General features: G+C 42.2%; 1 protein-coding gene across 1 annotated transcript in view; it reads right to left on the minus strand.

The window, feature by feature from the left end:
• The window catches only part of DYNC1I1 (dynein cytoplasmic 1 intermediate chain 1), a 185,174-nt gene that overhangs the window by 21,415 nt on the left and 138,335 nt on the right, over positions 1-25,424 (minus strand). The window contains exons 12-15 of the mRNA XM_084215717.1: positions 22,056-22,169; positions 19,114-19,247; positions 16,589-16,733; positions 3,013-3,153 (exon numbers count right to left, since the gene is read on the minus strand). Coding sequence (XP_084071843.1) covers positions 3,013-3,153; positions 16,589-16,733; positions 19,114-19,247; positions 22,056-22,169 — 534 coding nt within the window. The remainder of the gene's footprint in view (positions 1-3,012; positions 3,154-16,588; positions 16,734-19,113; positions 19,248-22,055; positions 22,170-25,424) is intronic.

Genomic DNA, 25,424 nt, shown 5'->3' on the forward strand with positions numbered 1-25,424 from the left:
TCTTTTTGACTTTTCTTAATATGCATATATAAAATAAAACATGATGTACTTCCTTGCTATTACAAAAATATTTTCTGATATGCAGAAATAAACATGAAGTACACCAATAGCCTTGCAACTTTGCAATGAGATTTTGAAAATAATTATTACACTGATTATATCCTTGGTACAGTCCAATGATCTAAGTTATTTTGTCAGAAATCATCTAGCTCTCAGGAAAAATGTTTCCAATAAATACCGAGAGCAACACTAGTGGAAACTCTGCTGCGATTCAAAAATTTGAAGGTAGCATATTGTAACTAAACCCAGGTGTTTTCCTAATTGATTTTCAAAATGATACCTAAATATTAATGTGGCTTATTCCCCTAATTAAACAAAGCCAGGACTCCTTAATAACAATCACATCTAGTTCTTACACAGAGATTTTTATCAATAGCTAGCAGTTAAACACAGTAATAGACCTGTCATTTTCTACTGTCTTCACAAATACTTTGACATCACAAATCTGACATCTAAAAGTAATAACGATCTAAAAACTAGGTGTTTCAAGATCTCTTATTACCAAGGCAGAAGTGCTGACAAGGAGTTTTTCTTAGAAAATAGCTGTGCAGACTTAAACGGCATAATCAATTACAGAAATCTGGAAAATTATTAGCTAATTATGACCTACCAGATAGAGAGTAAAAGCAAACAACGATCACTTTCAGTTATGATGCTTAGAAGAACTGTTTGCAGTTCTCACTTTCAGAGATATTTTGTTGCTTCTCCTGCGTAAAAAAAACTTCACGTCTATTCAGACTTCACCAGTTTATCATTTATACTGATTTTTTTATTTGTGTCATCACTGCTCAGTAAGGAAAGCAAATTATATTTCTGTGTCCAGAGATCCAAATTTGATTCTCATAAAAACACAAAGCTCGGATACCACAGACATAGTTCCAGTCTGATCCTACATGAGAGCTGATTTTGACCTCTGAGAACGGAAATAATTTGTGAAATCAGGGGGTGGCCTTGCATGCAGAATAAAAGCAGGATGAAGCTTGAAATTAATTTTTTTGATGTTCCTATATATTTATATGTAAACACACTGAAAGCAGCAGCGGTTTGCTACGTACAGTCTTATTATTGATGGGAATGGGATCAAGCAGTCCAGACTAAAGTTTTGGAAAGAAATTATGGTCTCCTTGAGTAAAATGGCAAAACATCAGTTGATTTCAATTTCAGCCCTGGTACTTGGGGGGAAAGGGTTTTTTTTTTCTTTTCAAAATGCTGGGTTTTATGCTCTGTGTTTAAGCCTGCATTAATGAGAACACCTGAAGGATATGTCCCTCCCTTCCCAAAATAAATTCTTAGGAGACTCCTCCTGAATATCCTCCAGCTGTATGTGCTCTAATTAAAAAGGCTGCACTGTTTCCTGCTCAGAGCACTTCAAAAGGCCTCACTGCTCCCCTTGACAGTGCAGTGCCCGGTGCTGGTTCCTCTTACCTGTCCGTGCTTATTTATGGCAAGCACCACTCACTGGAAGCCATAAACTGCGCCCGTATTTTACTCCGACTGAAACGCATAGCAGGTTTATGTGAAAGGTATATTAATGATCCAACTAATATAAAAAAAAAAAAAAAATTAAAACAGGGTGTAAGGAGGAAAATACTGCCACTAGCTCTTCCATCTTCTCTTTTTTTGGGACATAAAAAGAAACTTACCAGCTAATACGTGGCCTTTTATTTTTTTACAGGCTGTTTGTTCTTAGTTTTGCATTGCATTAAGTAAAAACAAGGAAGACTGAGCGCATGGAAAAATACTTCAATTTTTGTGCTGGAAACTGATTACTGGCCATCTAAGATTGACCTTGGGCAATAACAGGTTTTCTGAAATTCATTTTTGGGGAAACTCAAATCCAAAAAAAACAGTATCAATTTAAGCCTCTGGTGTTTTTAAGAATTTGAAATAATATGAGGAAAAACCCGAAGTTTAGCACATTTAGAAAGATACTTTTTAAAAAACAGTGTTTATCAGTCTCAATCTTTCCTAAAAGTGATCTGATTAATCCTTTCTCACCAGTGAATTTCAAAGACCTATCCTTTCCAATGGTCCCCACTATTTAGCTAATAGCAATGAAAAGGTAGTTATTTGCATTTGTACCTTTAAGTTCTACAGCAAAGTTTAAAGTTAAAAAAAAGGGTGAGGGTGTAAAGCCCCAAATAAGGTGTGTGAGAGATAGATGCCCTGTGCTTTAAAAGACTGAAGCAGGGTACCAAGCGACTCAAAGGCAGGATGTGAGGGGAGATGCAGGGGCACACGCTTGGTTTCTGATACGCTGGAGGCACTGGCACGGGGCTTCCAGTTATGGTCCCCAGAGACTGTGGAGCAGAGGATAATGAATTCAGACGGAGAGCGAGTCTCGCAGTCCAACACGAGCCCGGTCCCCGCTGGCAGTCAGTGCCGGCGTGGCCGGGCTGCCAAGGTGTGACCCCCTGGGTTTGGGCCGGAATCGCAAACTGGCTCTCGGAGCGTCAGAAACGGGGTGAGGGGATAAAAAGAAACCTGCAGAACGGGCGCGGTTTAAAAGTGCGCCTTAAAATAACAGAGGGAGAAGGAGCCTCCTCCCCGAGCCGGCACCGCGGCACTTAATTGCGCTGGCTTTCTGCCGGGGGTGCCGCAGTCGGCCCTCCCGCCCCTGACAGGTACCGAGCGCACCAGCCCCGCCGCAGGGGAGGCAGCGAGGGAGGCGGGAGGGAGGGAGGGACGGCAGGCGGGAGAGGGGGACGGGCGGGCGCCCCCGGCAGCGGGACCTGCCCTCCCTCTCCCTCCCCTCCCCGCCGCGCCCCGGGGCGCGGGCGGCGGCCGACGCCGGGTTGTCCCCGCCCCGAGGGAGCGCGGCGCCCCTTGGAGCCCCGGCGGGGAGGACGGCGAGGGGCGCCCGGCAGTGCCGGCTCTCGCAGGGTTAAGGTCTCGCCCGGCGCCCCGCTGCCCGCCCGCCCGCGCCTTCCCACCGCCGCCGAGCCGCCTCACCTCGGTGTCGTTATTCAGGTTCCACAGATCCAGGCGCCCCATCCCGTCCACGCAGGCGAAGAGCGCGGGATGCACTGGCGACCACATGACATCGTAGACATAGTCGGCATTGTCTTCAAAGGAGTAGAGCGGCTTGTTGTGCTGTAAAGCAGAGAGCGGCATGAAGACTTCGTGGCGCTAGTGCTGCCTGGGGCTGTCTGGCGAGTCTAATTAAAAACTTTGCACATTTACAAAGTGTCATAAAACTTCCCCAGATGAAAGGTCCTCCGCGAAGGGCGGGACTGCGCTTTAATGGGGCAACAACTGTCCGGTGGGATAAATGAGATGCCCGGTGTGAGGGGTGTGGGACGCGCGGATGACGGGGTGGGGAGAGCGCCCGCGCCCGCTCCCGGCCGGCACCCGGGAGGCGGCGGGAGGGGGTGCGGGGGGCGGCGGGAGGCAGCGGGCACGGACCACCGCTCCCGCCCGAGCCGGGCGCGCCGGCGGAGGCTCCGATAAGGATCGTGAGAGCGGCGGGAGCAGCGCGGCGCCTCCGCGGCCCCCCGCGCACCGCGGGCGGCGCCTGACACCTAGCGGCGGGCGGCGGCAGCGCACCGGCCCCGCGCCGCCCCGCGCTCCGGAGGGAGGGAGGGAGGCAGCTCCGGAGGGAGGGAAGGCTGTCATCTGCAGCAGGCGGGGAGTCGGAGGGAAGTTAGGAAGTACACCAGGAATAAAGTGTAATTGTTCCTCATGAATTATTCATCGCATCTGGCTTGTCTTTAATTTTTGCATAATGGCTTCGCTAATCCCCGATCAATTAATGGAAAATGAAATTTGAATGATAATGAAAACTCCAGAGATGAAAGAAATTAAGTATTCTCATGGCTTATGACAGAAATCTAAACAATGGGACTTCTCCGAGGGTCTCCCTGAGTGCCTCTTTCTTCCTGCCGTTCCCTGCCGAGCGCGGCCCGGCGGGACGGGCGCCCGCGGTCCCCCGACCCCGGGAAATGCAGCATCACTGAGCGGGCCGTGTGAGTGTCCAGGTCGCACCCCTCGAACATCTCGGTCAGGTTTCTCTGGAATGCACCCTCGTGTATTTTACAAAGCAAACACTGTCCGGAGCGCCTCAATGCATAGCCGTGCGTTATTTTTCCAAACAGTGGGGTGACCAAATTGCAAGTGTTATATAGCTTTCCTCTCCTATATTATTAATTTAAAGTGACAATGCAATCTATTTACAGACAGGTCTTTGCTAGTTTTGGTTTTGGTCCTCTTGCATCCCATGGTGGGAGCACTGCAGGGTCAGCATGTGGGACAGGCGTGTGTCCATCTCTATGCTGCCATGTCTCTGACTGTTGATGTGGTGGGTTGCTGTTGCAGCACGGTGTTGTAAACAGTTCTGTAATATTTCTGGCCACCACAGGTATCACAAAAAATGACTGGAAGTATTCAGAGGTTTAATTGCATGACTTTGTCATTTGCAAACATACTGAAAATACACAGGGATTTATTCCAGAGACTGGGTTTTCCTCTGCTTGAATTAATGAAAGATGCTTTGATTACAGGATTGGGTCCCAAATTTTCGCAACTGGCCAAACGGTTTTTGTCATTTCTTAAGACTAGAAAATATTTTGTGTAACAATGAAATGAAATCAGAGCTTGACTTTATTACCTCCAATTTGTATGCCATTTAAATTTCTTTTCCCAGGCTGGAGTTTTGCAAAAGATAATGAAAAAATTACAAAAAATATTTTCATTCCTGAAGACGGTGTTTTTCTCCAAACACATATATGTCTCCCCACTATATTATCAGTGGACTTACTTATATGTGTTAATGGGATCACTTACATGCCTGTGCTAAAACTTTTCCAGGGTTTAGGGCTAAATGAACACCAAACTTTTGAAGAGGCAGAGGTATTTCATAGGAAATTTCAAAGTGAATCTTCATGACTGTGAGCTAGGAAACAGTATTTAGAGAGAGCTACATGGATTCCCAATGCTGCACTGTGGGTTTTCACTAAAAACATCTAAATTGGGTTCAAATATATCAAGTGTCTAAATTCTGGTGGGCATTGAAGATAGCAGTATACTGAAAGAAAAAGAAATCTGGTCAACTGCTAGATGGATGGCATTTTTCTTATTCATGGGAAAAGTGCTGCACATGCAGTGCTTTAACATTTAATGTCATGGGAGAAGTAACAAAATTCCACAAAAGTTAAGGGCCTATTAAGATATCAATCAATCCAGGGCAGATTTCAATCAGCATTTCCTTTTTGTCAGCATATCAAAACTTGTTTTGATCTTAAGTGTGGCACTTTTTTAATGGCTTTTTTAGTTCTGTTGCATTATTTTCCACTTCGTGCCTAAAGTCTAAGGCATTAGAAGGAAGGGTCAGGAGATTTGATGCTAGTCTATATCTTGCTGTTGTGTAGTCTCTGGGAAGTAGCTTTAGCAGATGTGCCTCTGTTTCCCTGCTATCAAAATAAAAACACTTTCAAGGTGCTGGGATTTGAGGTGAAAAGCCTCAAATACCAAAAATGAAATGCCTTTACCATAACAGTGGAAATATTCAGTCAGATAGAAAGTCAGAGGGAAAGTGTGGACAACAGGAACAATATGGCTTTTGAGAAAGATCTCAGACATGCAAGGAATGACAGACAAATTAATGCAGCAGAATAGGGCATGGAGCGCTGCAAAGAAAGAAGAAATTGCAGGATTGTGAGCAGCCCCAGTGGTAGTGGAGCTGAGCTACACCTTCATACTGCCCCCAATATCACGGTCCTCCCAGCTTGACTAGCTGTCAGTGAAAAAAGAGAAAGTATTTCCCATACTGTCTTGTCTTCTTGCACTGTTTAACCAGAGAAGAGCACAACAACTGCATATGATCCATCTTGCTTCGTGTCCTGACTCCAATACTAACAGCGACTGGCCTTTCTTAAAAGTTGGCATTTCATCCTGGTCTGAGAGCAGTTATGTTGGTTTCATTGTGAAGACTCCATTTCTGAGTTTAGGTGTGTGTATAAATGCTCACAGCACTTCCTTACTGTGAGCCTGCTTCCCTACTATGGGCCCAGGCCTGCAGATCCTGTAATGCAACGATTTATGAGTAAGAACCTCTACCGACTGCTTTTAGAAAATGCTGAAATGTGGAACCATGTAAAGGTCACTTTAAAGCAGTTTTAAATTACCAAAACTTCAGACCTACACAATCCATAACTAACATATGGCTATTATTATAAAACAACTGAAATTCAAACTTGATGAGCTTTCATTCTTAAATATCAACCCACTCTGTTATTCTATAGAACAGAAGAAATAGTTTAAAGCAGTAAATTCAGAAAAACATGGGCCAAATCTACTTATTACTGAAAAAGAAGAATGTAGGGTGAAAATATGGTCCTAAAAATCGATGGAGTTTTGCCATTGATTCCAAAAGGACATGATTTGAGCATTTAGTGGAAAAAACAAAAAGCCAATTCCAAGACATGCGGGTTTTTTTCTCATTTATTTAAATATGTTATCAATCATTTATCCTCAGTGTTTGTATAGAGGCATTGTTTAAGAGGACAATGAAGAGTGAATGTTTTAGGTACCCGTTGGCTGTCTAGGAAGTAAGACTTGTCTGTGAAATAAGAAGCTCACCTAAATAAATTCTACACATTTATATAAAAGAGGGGGTTTTCACATATATAAATTTGACCAGTTTATTCCACTTATTTGCATAAAAAAATTTTCTTTAATCCATGAGGCGCCACACATGAAGTAGCTAATTATCCATATGAAGGAATGTATACATATACACAGGTTTTAACTAGCAACTGACTTCTAAAAAGACATGGAGAAAACTATTGGCTTTGCCCATTTCATGAAACAAGCACTATTTTACACGTTGCCACAATTTCTGTGGGTGTCAGCTCCACTTAAAGGTACTTTCCTAGGCTGTACCTTCAGCAGTACAGATGTGTGGGGACACCACACACTCTGCTGTCTCCAGTTCTTTCTTTCTACTTAATTGTCTTCTGTTCTAAAGCTGATAAGTCAAACAGCATACTTCTGGCTCTCACCATATTAACAACAGCCATCATTATTGTGCAGTACTTACAAGTCGATTCAAGCTGATTTTGTTTCTCTAGGTGTGCAGAAAATTTGATAGATTCATTAGTCCTTGGCATAGAAACTTTCTGAACAAGCTAATGTTGTTTAGGCTCAAGCTCAAGCTTTCAGGCACTTGGAAAGAGCAGAGCCAGAGTGGTCCTGAGCAGTGTCTGCTCCTCTGTTTGGCCCTTGAACAAATCAGGGAATAGGAGCTGAGAAAGAGATGATCTTTACAGACCCTTCAACCCAAACCATTCTACGATTCTATGAACTTGGTCCCTGTGAGACCAAGTATTCTATAAATAGTCTTTATTGATTAAAAAAAACCCCAAAACCACAACACTCAAAATGGTGTCAAAGAAAGACATTTCTTTCAGCAGAGATAACACATAGGGAAGGTACAATCTTCTGTCTTTCTTTAAAGTGAGTGCTGCAGTGTCACACTGACTAGATGATGTGAAAGAAACTGGGACAGGGCACAGCTTGTGGAACTTCAGCTCAGGATAGCATCTGAGCTTGTTCAGTGTTTTATAGGCCCAGTCTTTTCCATCTTAAAAAAGACCTCAATATTTTGCTGAATCCAGGCTCATTGTTTCCCTTCTGAGGGTGCCACTTAACCAGGCCAACATGCAGACAGCATAGCAGAAATGAAAAGCTGCTGGGAATATTGAGTGAAATTCTCATCAAATTGGCTTTACTCTGGCACTGACCTTTCCCCCTTCAATGGTGTCCTTCTTGGGACACCAGCTATTAGCTGTTTAGGGGTAGTTGTGCATATCTCTTGTTCTGAGGAGTTCAGTCCTCTGCTGTGTATAAGGCTCTACTGCTCTTGTAAAACTTCATGTTCTCTCCCTGTTTGCATGGAGTCAAAGAGGCCCTGGTTTTCATTCAGACTGACTGATCTCCACAGGCATTTTGCCAGTTCTGGACTATCATGTTTCTCCCAAATCTGTTTTCTAATAGTTACAGTGATCTAGGATTATCCAATAGCTCTTGCTTAGATATGATACTTGTGGGCCTTGACTTAGTGCAGTTTATGCTCATTTTTTAAAAGTTACAGCATTCCCAGGAGCTGTTACTAGATGTCATAAATCAGAGGCAGTAGTTACAGGTACATCCCTGATGGCTCAGCAAAGCCTGTCTGCATTCTCCACAAAGGGTATCATTATCCTGCAGACCCCAGTGCTATACAGCTCACAACTTGTAGCCTGCTCCACCTTTTCCAGGACTAGTCAGACCTTCAAAGGACAGCAGTGGGAAAGCAAAAGGGTGATGTTCAGCTTTAGCCCCCCAATGTCACTGGCTAACTGAGGTGCCTGGACGGAGCCACATGAGTAAAAACTCCTTTACCTGCCTTAAAATTCCGTCTGGCTGTCAGTTTCAGCGGTGGATTGCAGATGAGCCTCTGGGACTCAAAGAACATTTCCCTGGGCTGTGACCTATCTGTATGTTGTGTCACCTCACTGTCAGATAACTACTAGGTCACTAAATCAAGTCTAAACTGACTTGATTGGCAAGATAACAGGCTTAAGTTTTAGACTCAGAAGCAACAGGGGGAAAGAAATGAGTATGGAAATGATCCCTGCACTCTTTGTTTAAGTGCTGTAGTATTGTTACACTGATTGGGCTTTGGCATTCTAAAAGTTGCAGACAGGCAAAGCAGAAAACTGTTCACTTTTAGAAATTATTGTTCTTGAAGAGATGCCAAAACTGTTGCCTTTCTTAATTGTCAATAATAAAAGAAAGTCCCATATTTTTGCATAAACATGTGGGAATTATTATGGATAGAGGAGGGGACAAGGGTAAGACCAAAAGGAAAGGGGCTATGAGAGCAGACCAAGTCTGGAGATAACCTGATGATTACATTTTTTGTGGTTTCCTTCGAAGTCAAAATGCCACAAGTGAGTATAAAAGAAGGAAGTAAAGGAAAAAAGGTTTGATGATTGGCACAGGCGGTTTTAATGAGACCTGATCTTAATGTCTAATACTATGGTATGAAGAAAAAATAAAAGAACTTGGAAAGTCAGACAGCACTTGTCTTTTAAGAGCATCAGAAATTCAAACAGCAGAGCTTTTGAAATCTGTGGATACAGCCTAGAAGCTAGTTTTACTGACAGGTAAACTCCTTATGTGGTTAATCCTTCTTAACTCTTTAAGTACTCAGCAGAGGTGCAACACATTGTACTTCCTGCTGCTCTACTTCCAAACTTCTCTTCTACCATGCCTTTCCACTTACCCAATGGAAAAATACCTTTTTATTTTCTAAAGAAAAAAAAAAAAAGCAGAAAGAATGCCATTCTTCTTTACCACTGCATATTAGCTGAGGAACTATTTTCAGTGAGTTTGATATAAATGTGCATGACTTGATGCCTATTCTAAATTTAAATGATTTAGAAGATTTGCTTGCAATTGATGAACTTTAAAAACATCAGAATGTATTACTAGCTTACAGTGTTCCCCAGCTCACTTTTATACCTAGTTCCTCTGGCCAGGCTGGTGTATTCTTGTTTCTGCATTTTAGATGATCCAGTTTAATTCCTAATCTGGACCCCCTCTTACTCCACAATTACAAGAGATGTGCCTGTGGGTTTCCACTCTGTGAGGTTTAATATTCTCTGCTTCATTCACCCACATCAAACTGGAGGCAAGTGCAGACAGCAACACTGGAAAAGCCTATACAGGTATCTGCCAGTTGTTCTGTATTTCCTCAGACTGCTGACTTCATCGCTAAATGGTAATCAAGTTTTCCACCTTTTATTTAAAATAGCTCTAAGCAGGACAGTACTTCTTCCTAAACTACTATCTATGCATTTGTGTCAAGAGACTAATTTAGAAATACTATTGTTTTCTTTTGGAATTTCTAACTATTCCTAAAAATGGCTCAATTTCTCTTAAGAAGCTCAAAGCACTACAGAAAGTCCTACTGTCCTTGCCTAGAAAACTGATTAAGTTTCTATAGTTCATACTCCTGCCTTTATATTACTATATTCCTGGAATATTTTTCAGAGAAGCTTTTGAGGGACTTGCTGAAAATTATAAGCAAGACATGTTGATGGAAGAAACCCAAAGTCCTGGTCAGAGGAAACACAGAGAGTGAAACACTGAAGGGTAGATTTGTTCTTCTAGCTTCAGTTGTCACTCCCTGTTTATACCCCACACAGGTGTGACAAGGAAGCAGAGCTGGAGAGTGGCTGAGATGATTTGGGAGAAGCTGATCGGTGCACTAGGGCTTTCCTGCCATACAGGAGAGGCAGCAGTAGGCGCTGAGGTCCGGCATGTACCTCTTCTGGGGACAGTGGCACTGGCCTCCCTGCCTCGGGTCTCAAGTTGTTAAAGAGAGGCTGTTTAGCTTAGAGGAGAGTAGTGGGATAATGTGGCTGTGGTTTGGTTGGGTCCCACCCCTGTGATTCTGATGGGAACATTCAGTATGAGGCCCCTGAAAATTCAATTTTTCTTTTTAATGGAAAATGCTGCTTCATCGCAGAGTACCTGGCCCAGCCTCGCGTGTGCGCTCAGTGAATTGCCAGGCTTTCAAGTGACCCTGCTGCTGCAGGAAGCAGGAGCACGAGGAGCATTGCAGGATGGCTGACACTGCCTGATGTTACAGCACTGTCTGCTAAACAGTCAAGATTAGTATTTGTAGCTGCTGCCACCAGGACGCCCGCAGAGCTTTCATGGGTCAGCAAGCAATGATTTGGAGGCTAATTATTGTTGAAGACGACTCCATCTTGTAGGACTTTGAACACAGTTCCTTTTTATTATTTTTTTTTTTTTTACTGATAACAAAAGTCTCTCACATGGCAGAGAAAGGATGGCTGCCTGAAGCAGGTGGGAGAAAATTTCCATTAGGGAAGAAGTCCTGGGCTTTATATACTGATAATTGTCCTGAAATGCTTCACTATTCCATGCGAGCTTGATCCTCCAGTGTAATTCTGCAACAGAACTGTCAGTGGGAGGTTTGCATTTTGATTTCAGGGAAAAAAAGGAATGATGACTTTGTTTTGCACAGATTATATAAGCTCCTGAAATCCAGTTCTGCTCTCCATGTGCAAATAGAGCTTTCACTGTTATAGCTGGATTTCTATTAGGGTTTTTCTGAAATACAGTTTAGCCCACTGAGTTTTTAGAACTCAGTATTTTAGATGACTGTTTTATTTGTGGGCGTGCCATTGTTCACTAAATGTATCACAAAGAAGCACCATGTTTCATGGCAGTAAATTAAGTATGTTGGCCAGCTGATTAATATTTTTCTAACACTTATCAGCTATGGCTACACAGGCAACTGAAATAATGGGAAGTATTTCAAGTGAAGAACTTGGGACTGATTTCAAGCCACCTGACTTCACTTTGGTTTTGCTCTTTAAAATTACCTAGAAAATACCTTTTTTTTTTTTTTTTTAATAGCTGGATGAGAGCCAGGCCTCTGGCTCCAGAGGTAAAGGGCAAAACCTAAAAAAATCCTGTCTGAACAGGCAACTCCACCCTCTTCCCCAAGTCAGCTTGGCCTTCTGACAGAAAGTGTGCTCTGAAGCAAATTCATTCATTGCCTTGTTTTTGGATCAAACTCAAAATTCTGAACTCACACCACAGAGAGACCATTTCTATGAAATCCCAGCATGCTATTTTATCCCCCTTTGTCATTCCCTATAATCAGATAAAATAAACATTTGGGCAGTGATTAATCAAATCAATAATTTTAATTGCTTTTATCAAAGAGAAAAGAAGGAGCTTAGTGGGGTAATGCATCAGTGAAGGAGACCATTCTAGTCAGGCATCCAAAATAAGAGGAGTGAAATTGTCCCCTGAGATAGGCATTTGAGCCCCACCAAAATCAGTCAGAGGGAGGAGTAGTAAAGGATTCCACAGGATTCTGGCTGCAAATCAAGGTGTATATGTATATGTGCATGTGGTATGGGGTAAAGAGGCTGATTCCTTCCTGGTAGTGGTTTGGGAGAAGCCAGGATAAGAAGACAGACTTAGGAACTCAGAAGTGCTGACACGTCTGCCAGTTTAGATATGGCCTGAGGCTGCCCAGAGGCAAGAAAGCCACCGAAAGCTACAGCAGCTGATCATCTGCCAGACTTGGGCTCCTGCATAGACAGTGGTGGGCAGGAATGGTCTCTCCCAGGGGTGTCTAATGTATGCTGTACAGTTACTTCTTTCCAGTGGCTGCATATGAAACCAAAGTGTGAAAGCTCTACATAATAAAAGATCCAGGAAGATCCAGCTTCATATGAAGAGTCATCTAAAATGCCTTACACCATAATATGAGAAGATATGGCCCAAAGGTGACCATCAAGTAGTGCTCTGGTTCATTCTGCAACACCTTTTCCCATCACAGTAGATTTGGTCTGTTAAGTGGATCTGATTAGATCCTATCAGCAAGTCTTCTGGGGAAGGGCAGGGGTACCTGTCTATAGCAACACCACCACCACATGCTTCTTTGCATTTTTCTAAAGGTAGGCTTCAGCTGGACCTTGGAGGAGATGGTGTTCAACTCTAGACCAAATGAAAACCAGTGGAGTCTGAAGCTACATGCTGGAGGGCATGACAGGAAAAGTAATTTGCTCCAAGAGGCAGAAGGACTGGGTCATACCCAGGTTGTTGACAAGCACAGGAGCGTAAGATATTCAAGGTACAGAGATGTATGTGAAAGCACATAGCATGGAAGTGGGAATGTCTGCTGTTTAAAATGTAGTTTCTCAAAAAAGCTCAACAGACTGGAACAGCAGAGCATTCCAGAAGAGAAGAGCAGCATGTGAAGAGCATAAGAAAAAAGAAAAGACAAAGGAGAGGGACGAGGAAGGTGGCACCACCATTGATGCACGTACTAGTAAAGCAAAACTGAGCATCGACACGCAATGGGTAGTCTGTCACCGAGGGCACATGACCTCTGGCTCCATTAGACCCTGCTGATGGGGATGTGGTGGCCCTACTACCAGTCTGCTCACCTCTGAGCCTCCTGATTTTGGCATTACCACCATTACTTAAACATTAGGCAGAGGGAGACAAGCGGGGATGGGGACCACGCAGTGTTGTTACAGTTACACCCATCTCTGCCCATCTGAGCATGATTTATCCATAGGTGCAAGAGGAGAAAATTAGTCATTAGCACCTCCCCTCTCAGTGGAAGGATAAGAGCTAAAGAAGGCACGTGAAGGATGAAAAAGCTAACAAAATCCAGCTCTCTGTCCAGACCCTTATCAACTCACTTAGCAGCAAACAAGCCATCTTCTAGGCTTTAGCTGAAACCAGGTTATATTTTGCTGTTTTAACAATTCCAAGACAGCTTCCATCTCTTGACACAATATCAAAAAATTTGCTCTCCAAACAGCAATTGCTGTAATAATAACAATACTTACATTTCATTATTTAACCTCATGCTATTCATTCATGAGGATTAGTGTTTAATTAATTAACAACACTTAGCATTTCCACTTAGCACTTTACCTCTTCAAAGCATCCTACCGACACTACCTAATTAAGGGCAGAGCTCCACAGACACTTCACATTGGGACTTCCCTTTGACAGCTCTGCATCCCAGACTCGCTCACATGGTGCAGCAGGAATTCAAGGTGAAAGCCCTATTCACTTCATCAGGAACCGGGTAATGCCGTGGTTATCAAGCAACTATCTTTGCAAATTCTGTATCTTTTCCTGTTGCTTCTGGTTGCTTGCTATTCACACAGGGATCTAATTTTTGGCTAATGTGATGGATGATAATATGAACCTTGTGTTAGTGCTATCTACAAAACGCTCATTCATCCGCTAGTGAAAATCTTATTCTCAGTCACCTGGTTGAACTGCCTTTAGCTAGAAAATGTGTTAACCACAAAAACATTATAAAATGTAAAGTGAGAGTTTTTAAGGAAGATGGTGCTTTCAATCCATCAGTCAAATGCCTGCTATGAAAGTGCCTTTCTTGTAAGCACCCCGGGATGCTACACAACATCAATAGACAATATAAACACAAAGCTTTTATGGTTCACTTTACAATTGGACATTGACTCTGAACCTGTGAAACAGAAAGGAATTGAATTTCATGACCAAAGAGGAAGATGTGCACAGGATTAAGTAGACAACACTGGTAGAAGCAGGAAAGCAATATGGCTTTGGATGCTGATAGGGAGATTAAATTTACAAATAAGAAACTAAAGGAATAAACCAATTCCGAGAAAAATCTTGTTAGCTAGCAGAAGCACTTACTTCATATCAATCCACTGTTTTTTTCAGAGACCACTGATTGACTGAGCCTTGACTATGAGAACTGAACAAAGAGAGCCTTAAATATGTAGTAGCTCCAGCCAAGAAAATTATTCAGACAATGTGGAAATAAACTTCTGATGCAGTTGAATGGCGAGTAAAAGAAAACATTCATCACAATTCAAAAACTTGTCTAGTGTCTCAGAGGATGTTTTCACAGGGCAGTGGCTGGCAGGGCAGCAGCCTGGGGTTGTTGCTGCTGCTTAAACCTGCTCCAGAAGAAAGTGAGTGATCCAAAAGAGCAGTGCAGCTTCCAGGTCTGAGCGGTGCTGCGGTGTGTCACATGCACATCGCAGCTCACCCAGCTCAGTCAAACAGCTTTCTCAGGAAGCCTCTCTTGCCAGACAAGCCACAGCTTGATGGATATCAGAAATTTAAATGGTTTGGTTCTTTGAAAACTGATTGTCTTGAACAAAATCAGACCCAACCGTTCTGGCACTGAAATATTCCACAAGGATAACTGTGTATTACTATCTGCAGGGTCTTTGTGCCCAAAATGTGCTGTGTTAGGGTTACCACTAACTTATAAAATCCCAAGAGTTTAAAATAAAAATCAGGCTTTATTATCCCTTAATGCAATTTCATTTAAGCTGCAGATGAATAAGACCCTTATTGCCATATTCAGCCTCAAGCTGACAGCTAAATACCAATCCAAGACTTTTCTGTACATGTGTGATTGGAATTCAATACTTGCCTTTCATCTTCCCTGCAAATTCTTCTCCCCTTATTCAGCTTCAGCTTCCACACTCCAGTATACCCTTGCTCCCAAGGGAAGTCACCCCTGCCCAGGAGTCCCTTGTCTCACACACCAAACAGCCTATCTAGCCCCAGTGAGCCAACATTTAAGCTGTCCATGCCTTGGTTATCCTGCAGCCTTTTCTAATGTTTACCACCTAGGAACCATCCCAGACCCATTCCAGCCAGCCCAGGTCCACTCCTCTGGATTACTTTTGCACTGGTTCATGCTGGGTCTAGTGATGTATATAGTCACATGTGAATTAGGTAAATTATGCACCTTTCTCATTATGAGTTTCCTGAAGTGTAATGCTCAAGACAAAACCAACAGCTGTGGCCATTGCTGATTAGGAAAAGATAATTTCATTATAAAAAGATAAGTTAATTAGCACACACATTGGATCAGGTCATTAACAAAAGCATTGAGAAGCTACTATTGAAACTGATTTAAGTTACCATCTAGGTAACTGCTTCTTTTTCCAGCACAAGGCTGTCCCATGAGCCCTTCTGATCACTTTCATATTTACATTTGCTGTGCATCTGTTCTAGCATCTCCAAGCCCTGATGTCTTGGAGGAACACATGCTGAGATACTTCCTGACTGTGGTCAGCTTCCAGTACAGGAACTCTGCCGGGTGCAGCTCAAGATGTGAACCAAATGCAGGCATAAAACTGACTTGGTTAAGGCAAGAACCTGACATTTGGAAGGCAATTCTCTACTCTGGTGTAGAAAAAAAATAATTAGATGACTTATATAATTAGGATTTTACATCTCATTGTCCTGTTTTACTCAGCCTGTACGATCCATCAGGTTGGTCTATTTAGTCTGTCCCATGGAGTGTTGGGGTTTCAAAGTTTCACAGGACTGTGCCATTTCTGCTGTTCTGCTGCTCTCTCTGAAAGAGGTCATGGACAGATGGCCACAGAGCAGTCAGCAGCAGATCCCTGGTGGTCATGAATGTACGTTCCAGCATGTACCTCCTCCCTGCTTCCAGTGTCTAATGTCATTGGGACATTTCATACCTTTTGGCTATCACAGCCTCCTCCAGCAGTGCATTTCACAAGTGATATTGATTGCACTAAGTTGTATGTGCACGTCCCCTGTTGCTTCATCAGAGGAAAGTGTTCCTGCTCCTGCACCACCACAGTGCATAATATTAGCCTTGCAATTTAGCCTCCCCAGGGAGTGATGAATGGATTGTTTGATGGCTTGGAGTTCAAGATATCCTCATCTCCTTGCCTTGTGAAACTGCTCAGCACTAGGGTTAATACTGAAATGAAGGCCTGCTAAGGGCAAGGTATGCTCCAGGGCAACTATGATTGAGGGTTATTACACTAGCTGTATATTTTACTTACAATTCTATCACTATGCTCATTCTAACCTTTCAAACAGCCTTTCAATTAATTGGTTCTTAGGACTTGATAGACAATATTAAAATATTTCTGACAAGAGCATTTTCACAAGTAGAATTACTTGTCCCAGCCCAGCTTGGATTTCTTACCTTTGTGGTCCACAACTTCACTGTCCAGTCAAATGATGATGTGACAAAGAGATGGGAAAAGTCTATTGGACCCACTGCCATGTGACAATTGATTCCTGTGACAGGTCCTTGGTGGCCTTCAAAAATTTCACCAATGCCAGCTTTACTGCAGGGAGAAGAAGGATTTACATGCACTTGATTCACCACCTAGTGTTTTAACATAACTTTACTGTTTCCTTTTAAAGTTCTATTTAATCTCCAAATTTTTCTCCTTCTGCTAAGGACTTTGCCTGCAGAGGTTTACTCCAGTGGGGAAAATTAATGCACAGGGAGAATTTCTCTTACTTCTGAAGACTTACCTTACTCACTTCTACATACATTGTCTACTCCTGTAGAAATAACATTTCTGTATAATTATAAAATTCAAAATTGTAATTATACTATAGCTTATGCCTCTGAGTAAGCCATTATCACAAGGAATAACCATTAAAATAAAAATGCAGATATGTTAATGACTTTTCATGGGCAATTCTTTTTCTCTTAAATATCTAAGATAACTTTTCATAGCAGTCAATCAAGGAAGCAAATGCTTTTTCACAAAAAGTGAAGTAATTGATCCTGTGATCAGGTATCATACAGTCATTACTTGGAACAGGGGAGATGTGCACTTCATCAGCCAAAGGCTGGAATAGCTATTAGGAAGGAAAGGTATAATGCTGTGTAAGTGACAACGGGCACAGTTTTCTTCTTCCTGGAAGCAAATGATGCCAGATCAGTTGTCAGTGCTGTCTCACAGTGTACACAGAAAAGGGAATCATGAAATTACCCTTTTAGCTAGATTATAGAAAAATTGCCCTGTGCCAGTGTGAGTACAGTGTACTGAAAGGAGATATGGAGCTGTGCCAGAGGAAACTGGTCCCTCATCCAGCTGGTGCAGTGTCCCCTCACCTCTCCTGTGTGGACAGGGTGACCTCACCTATGTTCCCCTGCCAGACCTCGCAGCATGTGCTGGAGCAGGGGCTGAGTCCTGCAGTGCTGGATACAAAGGACGCCTCTAATTTTATCCCAGCTATCTGCCACGTAGGCAGTGGGGTAAGGGGAGTCCTGGAACACTGAGACCACCCTGGGTGTCTGCTGTGCTTTGACACACCTTTTTCCAGAATGACATATGGCTCTTCACTGTGCCGGGCTGAAGGACACAGGAGCCTCTGGAAGTAAAGCAGGGATGATCGCAAATAGCTCCAGGAAAGACAGGCAGGAGCAGAAGAGCTTTTGTCGATGGTCAGTAGAAGGTTTCTAAAAAGGTGTGCCAAAAAGAGGATCTGGCACCTTCCTCCTCTTGTGAGGAACAAAACAGGCAAGTCTGAAAGTTCAGAAGTGAGAAATGCCCTTGGGCATGCTTCATTCATCCTAGCAGCCTAAGACTCATTCAAACCATGAGGTGCTACGCAGCCTATCAGTACATGTCTAAATAAACACAATTTTGCAACACTGTCAGTGGTCAAGCTGAAATAAAAATATTTTTAAATAAAAAATCATTGAACAAAACATATGTAAAACAGTATTTATAAAACATTGGGGATGTGTAATAGAAGCCTTACAATCTTAAACCACTGTATCAATGTCTTTTTGGCCAACATAAACTCAGAATATGATAAAATATGACTTTGGAGAACATTGTGTACTACTGGTGGGGATGAGCTCCAAGTCTGTCAGTAGAAAACCAAGATTTTGTTCTTTACAAAAGCCTTTCAAGTTTCCCAGAGATAAAACTACTACTGGAAGCTAACAGTGCACACTAGCATCCTGCAGGTTTGCAGGGTGCCAAACAAGGAACTTGCAGTATCAAACTACAGCCTGGGTTATATTATGTGTGACCACAGTGTGAGAGAGCACAGGATTCTCTGGAACCCATGTGGCTCACTGAGGCTGCATCCATGTTATTTAAGGAACCAGGCCCATGGTGGCTTTTCTCTGATTTATCCCTGTGGAGACTGAAGATGGAGCTGAGAATGGTAAAAAATAAAACAGATATCTGATATTGGTCTAGGCCTGATTACCCTGCAACAGAGGTGTCTCCTAGGCCTCATTTGACCTGTGCAGACATAGACACCTCCCTCTCAGCTAGGTATATAAACCTGTACACAGCTGTGAAAACCTTCATCTCATCTCATCTCATCTCATCTCATCTCATCTCATCTCATCTCATCTCATCTCATCTCATCTCATGGGTGAGAAAGAGGTATTTCTGAGGGCCCAGCCATTCTTCTCTTCAGGCACATGACTGAAAAAGGTAAAGGAAGTGAACCTAAGGGTAATCATTGCTCCCCACCAACCCCACAGGGAGCCTGGAGTAACTGCCCCAGTATAACAGGCTGTGGCAAAGGTGCTCAGAGTTGAGGAGCTCCTGTGCTGGTCACAGGAGCAGTATGTAAGACATTGTTGATCCAAGAGAAGGAAACACTGAACACTCTCCACACACACTTGGCTGTCTCTCATCGACACAGGTACACAATGTTTTAGGAGTACAAAATGCTGAACGTCACCTTCCATGACGACAGGCTGTGTAGACTGTTCCCTCTTCACTGCCCACGACGAAGTTATTGACATCTCCAGTTGGGAAAGCCATTCCTGTGACCGCCACTGGTTTGGACTTGTTGTATACCAGCTCCATGCTCTCCTACCAAAACAGGTTTTTGTTATTATGCTGAGATCCTCCTTTTGCTAGTCTGGGTTGGGGTGTTTTAAAAAATTATTTCTAAATATTACGTGGAGTAGCAGGAGAGGAAGATGAAATCATTTGACCCAGTCACATTTGGTTTCTACAGAACATGTTGTAAGAAGACACAGTGTCACAAACCAGGATGCTCCTGCCATCCCCGGTGCTGTCTGTCACACATATGAGACTGCAGGAAGGCACTGGTCTTTTCTGCATCATCTTAAATCAGCCAGAGATGACAGGTGAGAATTTAAAATCTAATGGTGCAGAAACTAAAGATAATACCTTAATGGTTACATTTGCCAGCCTCAGGCTTTAATAAATCATGCAATACCCTTCTATTTACATTCTGGAAATCAGTTGTCAGGAAGCACTTGCAATATCGTGTGCATGTGAGGCATTTATTTCACTGTGTCATTTGTCCCTTTGCAGAACAAAATTAAAAAGTTGGGGTCCTGTCACTACCACCACTCCAAGCATTGCTTTTCAGGGATTTTCTGAGGTAACTATAAACACTCTCTCTAGACTCCACCATGAAGCTACAAACCAGCAGGAATGTTTTCTATTTTCATTTGGTAGCTATATTTTAAAGTAAATCAGCATGCCCATTTTTGCAATTGCAAATAAAATAACCATGCAAGTTTGTGGCTGTTGCAAGATGTGTACGCTTTGAGCAGATTTTGCACAACTTTTTAGTTTTTCAGCCTAAATGGTGTAACCCAAGAATCCACAAAAGGCCTGAATGATTTCACCATTTGCATTTTTCGCTATTTAAGTGGTTATGTTCTCAATGTTTAAAAGGTCTATGCTGCTGATCTTCTAGGGCCAAAGCCTGTACGGTTTTTCTCAAAAGCGCTTTTTTGCTGTAAAGAAAATGGGCAACCCTGTGAAAGGAGAGCAATGCAAACCCACAGAGAAATACTTCTGCTTGGTTTATGCTTTCATTTGAAATAAATTTGGTTCTATTATAAAGGCAAAACAAGGCATGGAAAATGCATTGGGAGACCGCTCCATATTTCTGTAAACATGTGAGTGAGAGAGAGAAATTCTCTTAATATGGGAGAGAAACCATATATTTTTGTTTAAACCTTCTGGGGTGAGATCATCATTTAGTGTCTCTGCAGACACATGGCCATAGACTGTGGTGGACACTCTGCTCCCAGCGCCCACACCATGACTGTACACGAGTGCTCTGGAGCTGTGTCTTTGGAAAGTTTCAGACTGACACACATCAGCAACACTTTACTCCTCCCAGCTGAAAGCTATGGCATGCAGCTTGACGTCAAGTCCTGTGCCTCTCGTTTCTAGATCACCATGAGCCATGTGCCAGGCTTCAGTGTAATGTGGGGTGTGTCCCCATCCTTGCTGAGAGCCAGATTTGGAGCAGGGAAATTCCATTTGAGTGATGAGATCCTGGAACTCAGATGTTCACAGATCTGTGCTTCAGACTTTAGTATTCCACTAAATGAATATGCAGGGTGGGATTTATCTTCTTAATGTTTAGGGGAGAAACTGTGGAAGGAATTAGGGTGTCTGCACGTAGACGCCTGGGCCATTTTAGATGCCTCCATTTCTACTGCAGAAGAGTATTGGTTTCTTACAATCCTGGGGCACACCTACCAGCCCCACACTGTTGCCTTACACGAGCAATGTGGCCAAAATTTGACGTTGGTCTCACTTTGAGTAGAGGAGTAGATGTGATGACTTCCAGAATCCTCCTCCACCCTAAGATAGGACAGTTCCATGCCCCAGGGTGGGTATCTGAAATGGCTTTTCACACTTGGATGGGATAAGTCACCCTCCAGAAGTACCAGCCTCTCTCTACCTCAGCAGTACAGAAAACTTGAATTTCTAACTTAGACTTGACACATCAACTTTTAGATGGCTGGGGTTAGCATAGAGGAGTCCCACCTCTTGTGTCAACACTGAAAAGCAAATAATTCAATAGTAATTGCACATTAGTGCATGATTAATGGAATCATTATAGGGAGTTTCTATGCAGCATTTTGAAACAAGATCAGATCCCATGATGCTCAGTAAAAATTATATTAATTTTTTTCTAAGAAATTGTGTATAAAAATGAGTGATGTGTTGGAATAGAAAATGTACTTCTTCAGAAGATAACACTTAAAAAGATGCTTTCTGTACACCTTTTTCAGCATTGGATTCTTTGTTTCGTTTCCATTATTATAATCACTAGTGGTTTGGGCAATTTTCCTGTGTTTCCTTTCATTTCTGATACAAAGGAGAGGAGGGGGGGAACAGACAATAGTAGCAAACATTCCAGTGGGGGAGAATTAGTTCTAAAACTTTTGATTTGCATTGTTTGTTCCTTTGGCTACTGAAGGCTGCCAGCAAAATAAGTTTCTGAGTTTCTGACTGTGCCTTGGAAACCTGCAGTGCCTAGGGTGTGTTCAGCAGCAGTGCAATCTAGTCCATATTTGTTAAACAATGCTGTAGAATAAGTGCAATTTATACCACAGGCGACTTCTGTAATTACCATGCTTTAAAATGGACTATTTCATTTTCATTTGAAACTGACCTATGTATTAACGTATTACAATAATTATATGATTTGTGGTAAAGGAAATGGGGTTTGGCTCTTAGCAGAGACTGCTGGAAGCAAGCTGTACTCTTTTCAAGTGCATCCATTGGTTTTAGTTTGTATAGGATGTGAAATTTTGGCTTTTAGGAGCTATGTTCTACTAGGCAGGTATCCTGCTCTACCAAAGACACTTTTCCCCCCCACGCTGGTGAAAACAAACCCACCTGTGGAGTTGAGAGCATGTCCAGGCTCCAGGAGCACATTTTGCCATCCGTAGAGACAGTAATAAGATTGTGTGCATTCTGTGTTCCAACTACATTCACACAATACACAGGATGCTGAAAACACAGAACACAAAGTCAGAGAGCCATGCTTACATTTTCACAAACAAATTTCTAATGTCTCATATGTGATTTTAAAGAATGATTAAGTATTCACACAATGCCTGGAAAATATAAGACTCAGCTTTTGCCAGATAGGAATTGTTTTGGTTGGGTTTTTGTGTTTCTTTTTCATTTAAATTTTAAGAAGTATGTTATGGAGGTGGAAATGTTTTCAAAGTTTCATTTTCCTCATAATAAAACAGCCCAGCTGAGTAATGCTGTGAAAATACAGAATTATGTGGATGAGATTTCACCCACAGGGACATGTATCATTCTACTGATGGCTTTTGACACTGAAAATAACCAGCAGAAAGAGGAAAACTGTCCAAACGGAATAAAAATGAAAACTTTATTCAAGAAAACAGCTGCATAAAACTTGAACTCTGTCAGAATTTGGCTTGCATGCTAAATATTTGCAAATGTACTCCAGTTGAAGGAGATGAACAAGCCCATCAATGTTCTTCAGCATTGGCCAATACACCTTTTAAAATCTGTCATTATAAGTGGGGAGTGACTAGATTTAGGGTGTTACACCTGGTTCACCACGGTGCAGTCATTCCATGGAGGCTGAATTCCAGTTAGTATGCATAATGAAACTTGGCCTATTCCTTTTCCAAGGAACCTGGTAACACTTTGAGCCTGAAATGTCATCTGGTATCTGATGGCGACATATGAGGGATGGGTCAATTTCAGCAATCTCCAGAGTGAAAAAGCAGTCAGACTGAACAATAAGATTTAATTTCCTTTGACCAGTACAAGTGGTACTGCTAAATTAAGGGTTAGAAATATATAAAAGTCAAGCAAAGAAAAATTTAATTTTTCTGCTGTGTTTACCAATAAATAGAAGACCTGCATCTCCAGACAAAAACCCAATTTTTCTCTAATACTTTGCTTAATTAAGGAAAAGTAGGACCAATTTGCAAGAGATCCCTAGGGAGCTTCTAAGCCAACTCCATGTAGTGTTAGGAATGCAGCATTTGGTCCCGCTGAAAGGAATGGCAGAACTGCCACTTACGTCAAGATCCAGCTGCAGGTCACCTACCCAGTCAGTGGGGAATGGCAGAAATCCTCAAGAGCTCTGGCTCACTCTCAGGTCAGATACCTGAGGGGGGCCAGTAAATGTCCCCTCTCCAAGAGCAAAAGGTGCAGCACCTGTACAAACAGTGTTTGTGCCCACACTGAGATGGATGCTGCTGAAATAGTACCTCGTGATTGGAGGCAACCTGTACACACTAGTAAGTCACGAGGTCCATTTTTTTTCTTTCTCTCAAGATTGTCAGGCACCTGGTTTCTCTCAGATCATCAAATGCACCCCAACTGGTCCCTCACATGTGTCCCACACCATTACCCTCACATCATGGACCTTCTTGCTGCTTAGTGTAAGCAAATGACCCCAGTGCTAAACATGATTACTGCATACTGATGTGTGAAATAAGCATTGACCTAGTTTTTCATGGGCTTTTGACCTCCAGTTGACCAAACAGACAGAGTGGGTGAGAAGAAGCTACAGCAAGCAGTGGAATATCTAAAATATTTTGTGGGGGAGAAAGAGTGAGCCATGTCTATCCAGCAGCATCTCAGTGTGTCAGGCCTGGCTTTAATCAGGGCTACCAGCCATCAATTTCATGCACAATAAAACTCATGGCAGAAATGAAAAGATGTAAGGAAAGCAGATGAAAAAGACAACCAACTGTATGTAACAGAAAGTCTAAACAGGCTCCTTCCTTTCAAAGGGTTGCTGCCAGCTTGCTTTTATTTATCTTGGAAATGAAATCATCATGCAAAAAGGTTTTGTCTTAATTAAAATTTCCTGTTGTCCCAAGTGCAGATGTGTGGTGGGTGTGAAAGGAAATTAGTGAGTAAGCTGTGGGTAGAGTTCTCTTTCCTGGTGAATCCAGGCAGTAATCAGTGATACTAAATTTCAGGAAGGTTTAAGTCAGGGAAAACAACATGATCTATCTGTTTCAAATAAACAAAGCAAGAGAAAGAAAAGAGAAAAATCCTTTTTTCACATACAGCATGCGTTCAAATTAAAAGAAGACTATTCAGCTCACGTATCTAGCAGTACAAAAAGTAACACTGCTAATGGAGCATTGTCTTAATTTAATTTTGTTTTCTTGGCAGCAAGGATTCAAGCCAGCCTTTTGCAACCAAGACCTCATTTACAGTTTATGTAAATAATTCCTATGTATGAATATAAAGTAAGCAACTCTCATTGTAAAATCTGAGCACTCCTTAAAACATCATACTTCATCATGTTAGACTGTGTAAACACTTACTTATACCAATCAATGACAGCACATAAAGTGCCCATCCATGACTGAAAGTAATTTATTTATATTATTCAAAAGGAAAACATTACATATTGTTCTGCTGCAATAATAAAACTGTTTTAATATATAATTCCAGGAGGTACAATTTTGCCTTAAATGATTTTTGAGTGTAAACAAATTACTTCCCATTAATCTTTGCTTTTCCACTAGATTTTGAGTCCCAGTTGTTCAATTTGCAGTGACAGTCAGATTCTTGCCACTAGTTTTCTGGTCTGCTACATCTCTAAATTGCACTTCCAGGAGAGACTGTTTCTTTTCATGCAGATTGAACAACATTACTGGCAACAAAATGAGCAAAAACATTAGGGAAATGAAAAGCAATGTTGAAGTTTCAACCCATGGCACAGATCATTAGATAATTACATCAACATTCATGATAGTGGAAATTTAGGGAACAATATTTGTATTGCCTGGCCCACTAAGCATGTCTGTGCACACCTGTAATTTTTAATATAAGAGATTTGCAATCATAATACTGGCCCCATACTGAATCTTCAGCAGTAATTCACATGGCATGGCTTCTGGAGTTGTCTTTTAACTCCAGGGATTATGTTGTCACAGTCAACTGAAAGCTGAACCTTGATCTGCAAATTCCAAACATTAGAATCACAGAATTGTAAAAGCTGGAGCTGCAAAAGTACTATCACTTTGTCTGAACCTTCAATCTGCTAGAACAAGATTATTATCTGATCTCTCAGAGTGCTTTTTGAGTTCAGTTCCTTATGTTACAGAAAATTTGTGGTTTTCTGCACCCTTATATCATACTTTTTGCATTTTTCTCCTCCTTTCTACTTTCCACTCAGGACTTGCCCTAAGCTCCCTCCCAGGATGAGCTACTCCACCTTCCATCTCTCCTGAAGAGTCTGCCCATGCCCAG

This window comes from Fringilla coelebs (assembly GCF_963513975.1).
Source record: "Fringilla coelebs genome assembly, chromosome: 1".
In the NCBI taxonomy this organism is placed as follows: domain Eukaryota; kingdom Metazoa; phylum Chordata; class Aves; order Passeriformes; family Fringillidae; genus Fringilla; species Fringilla coelebs.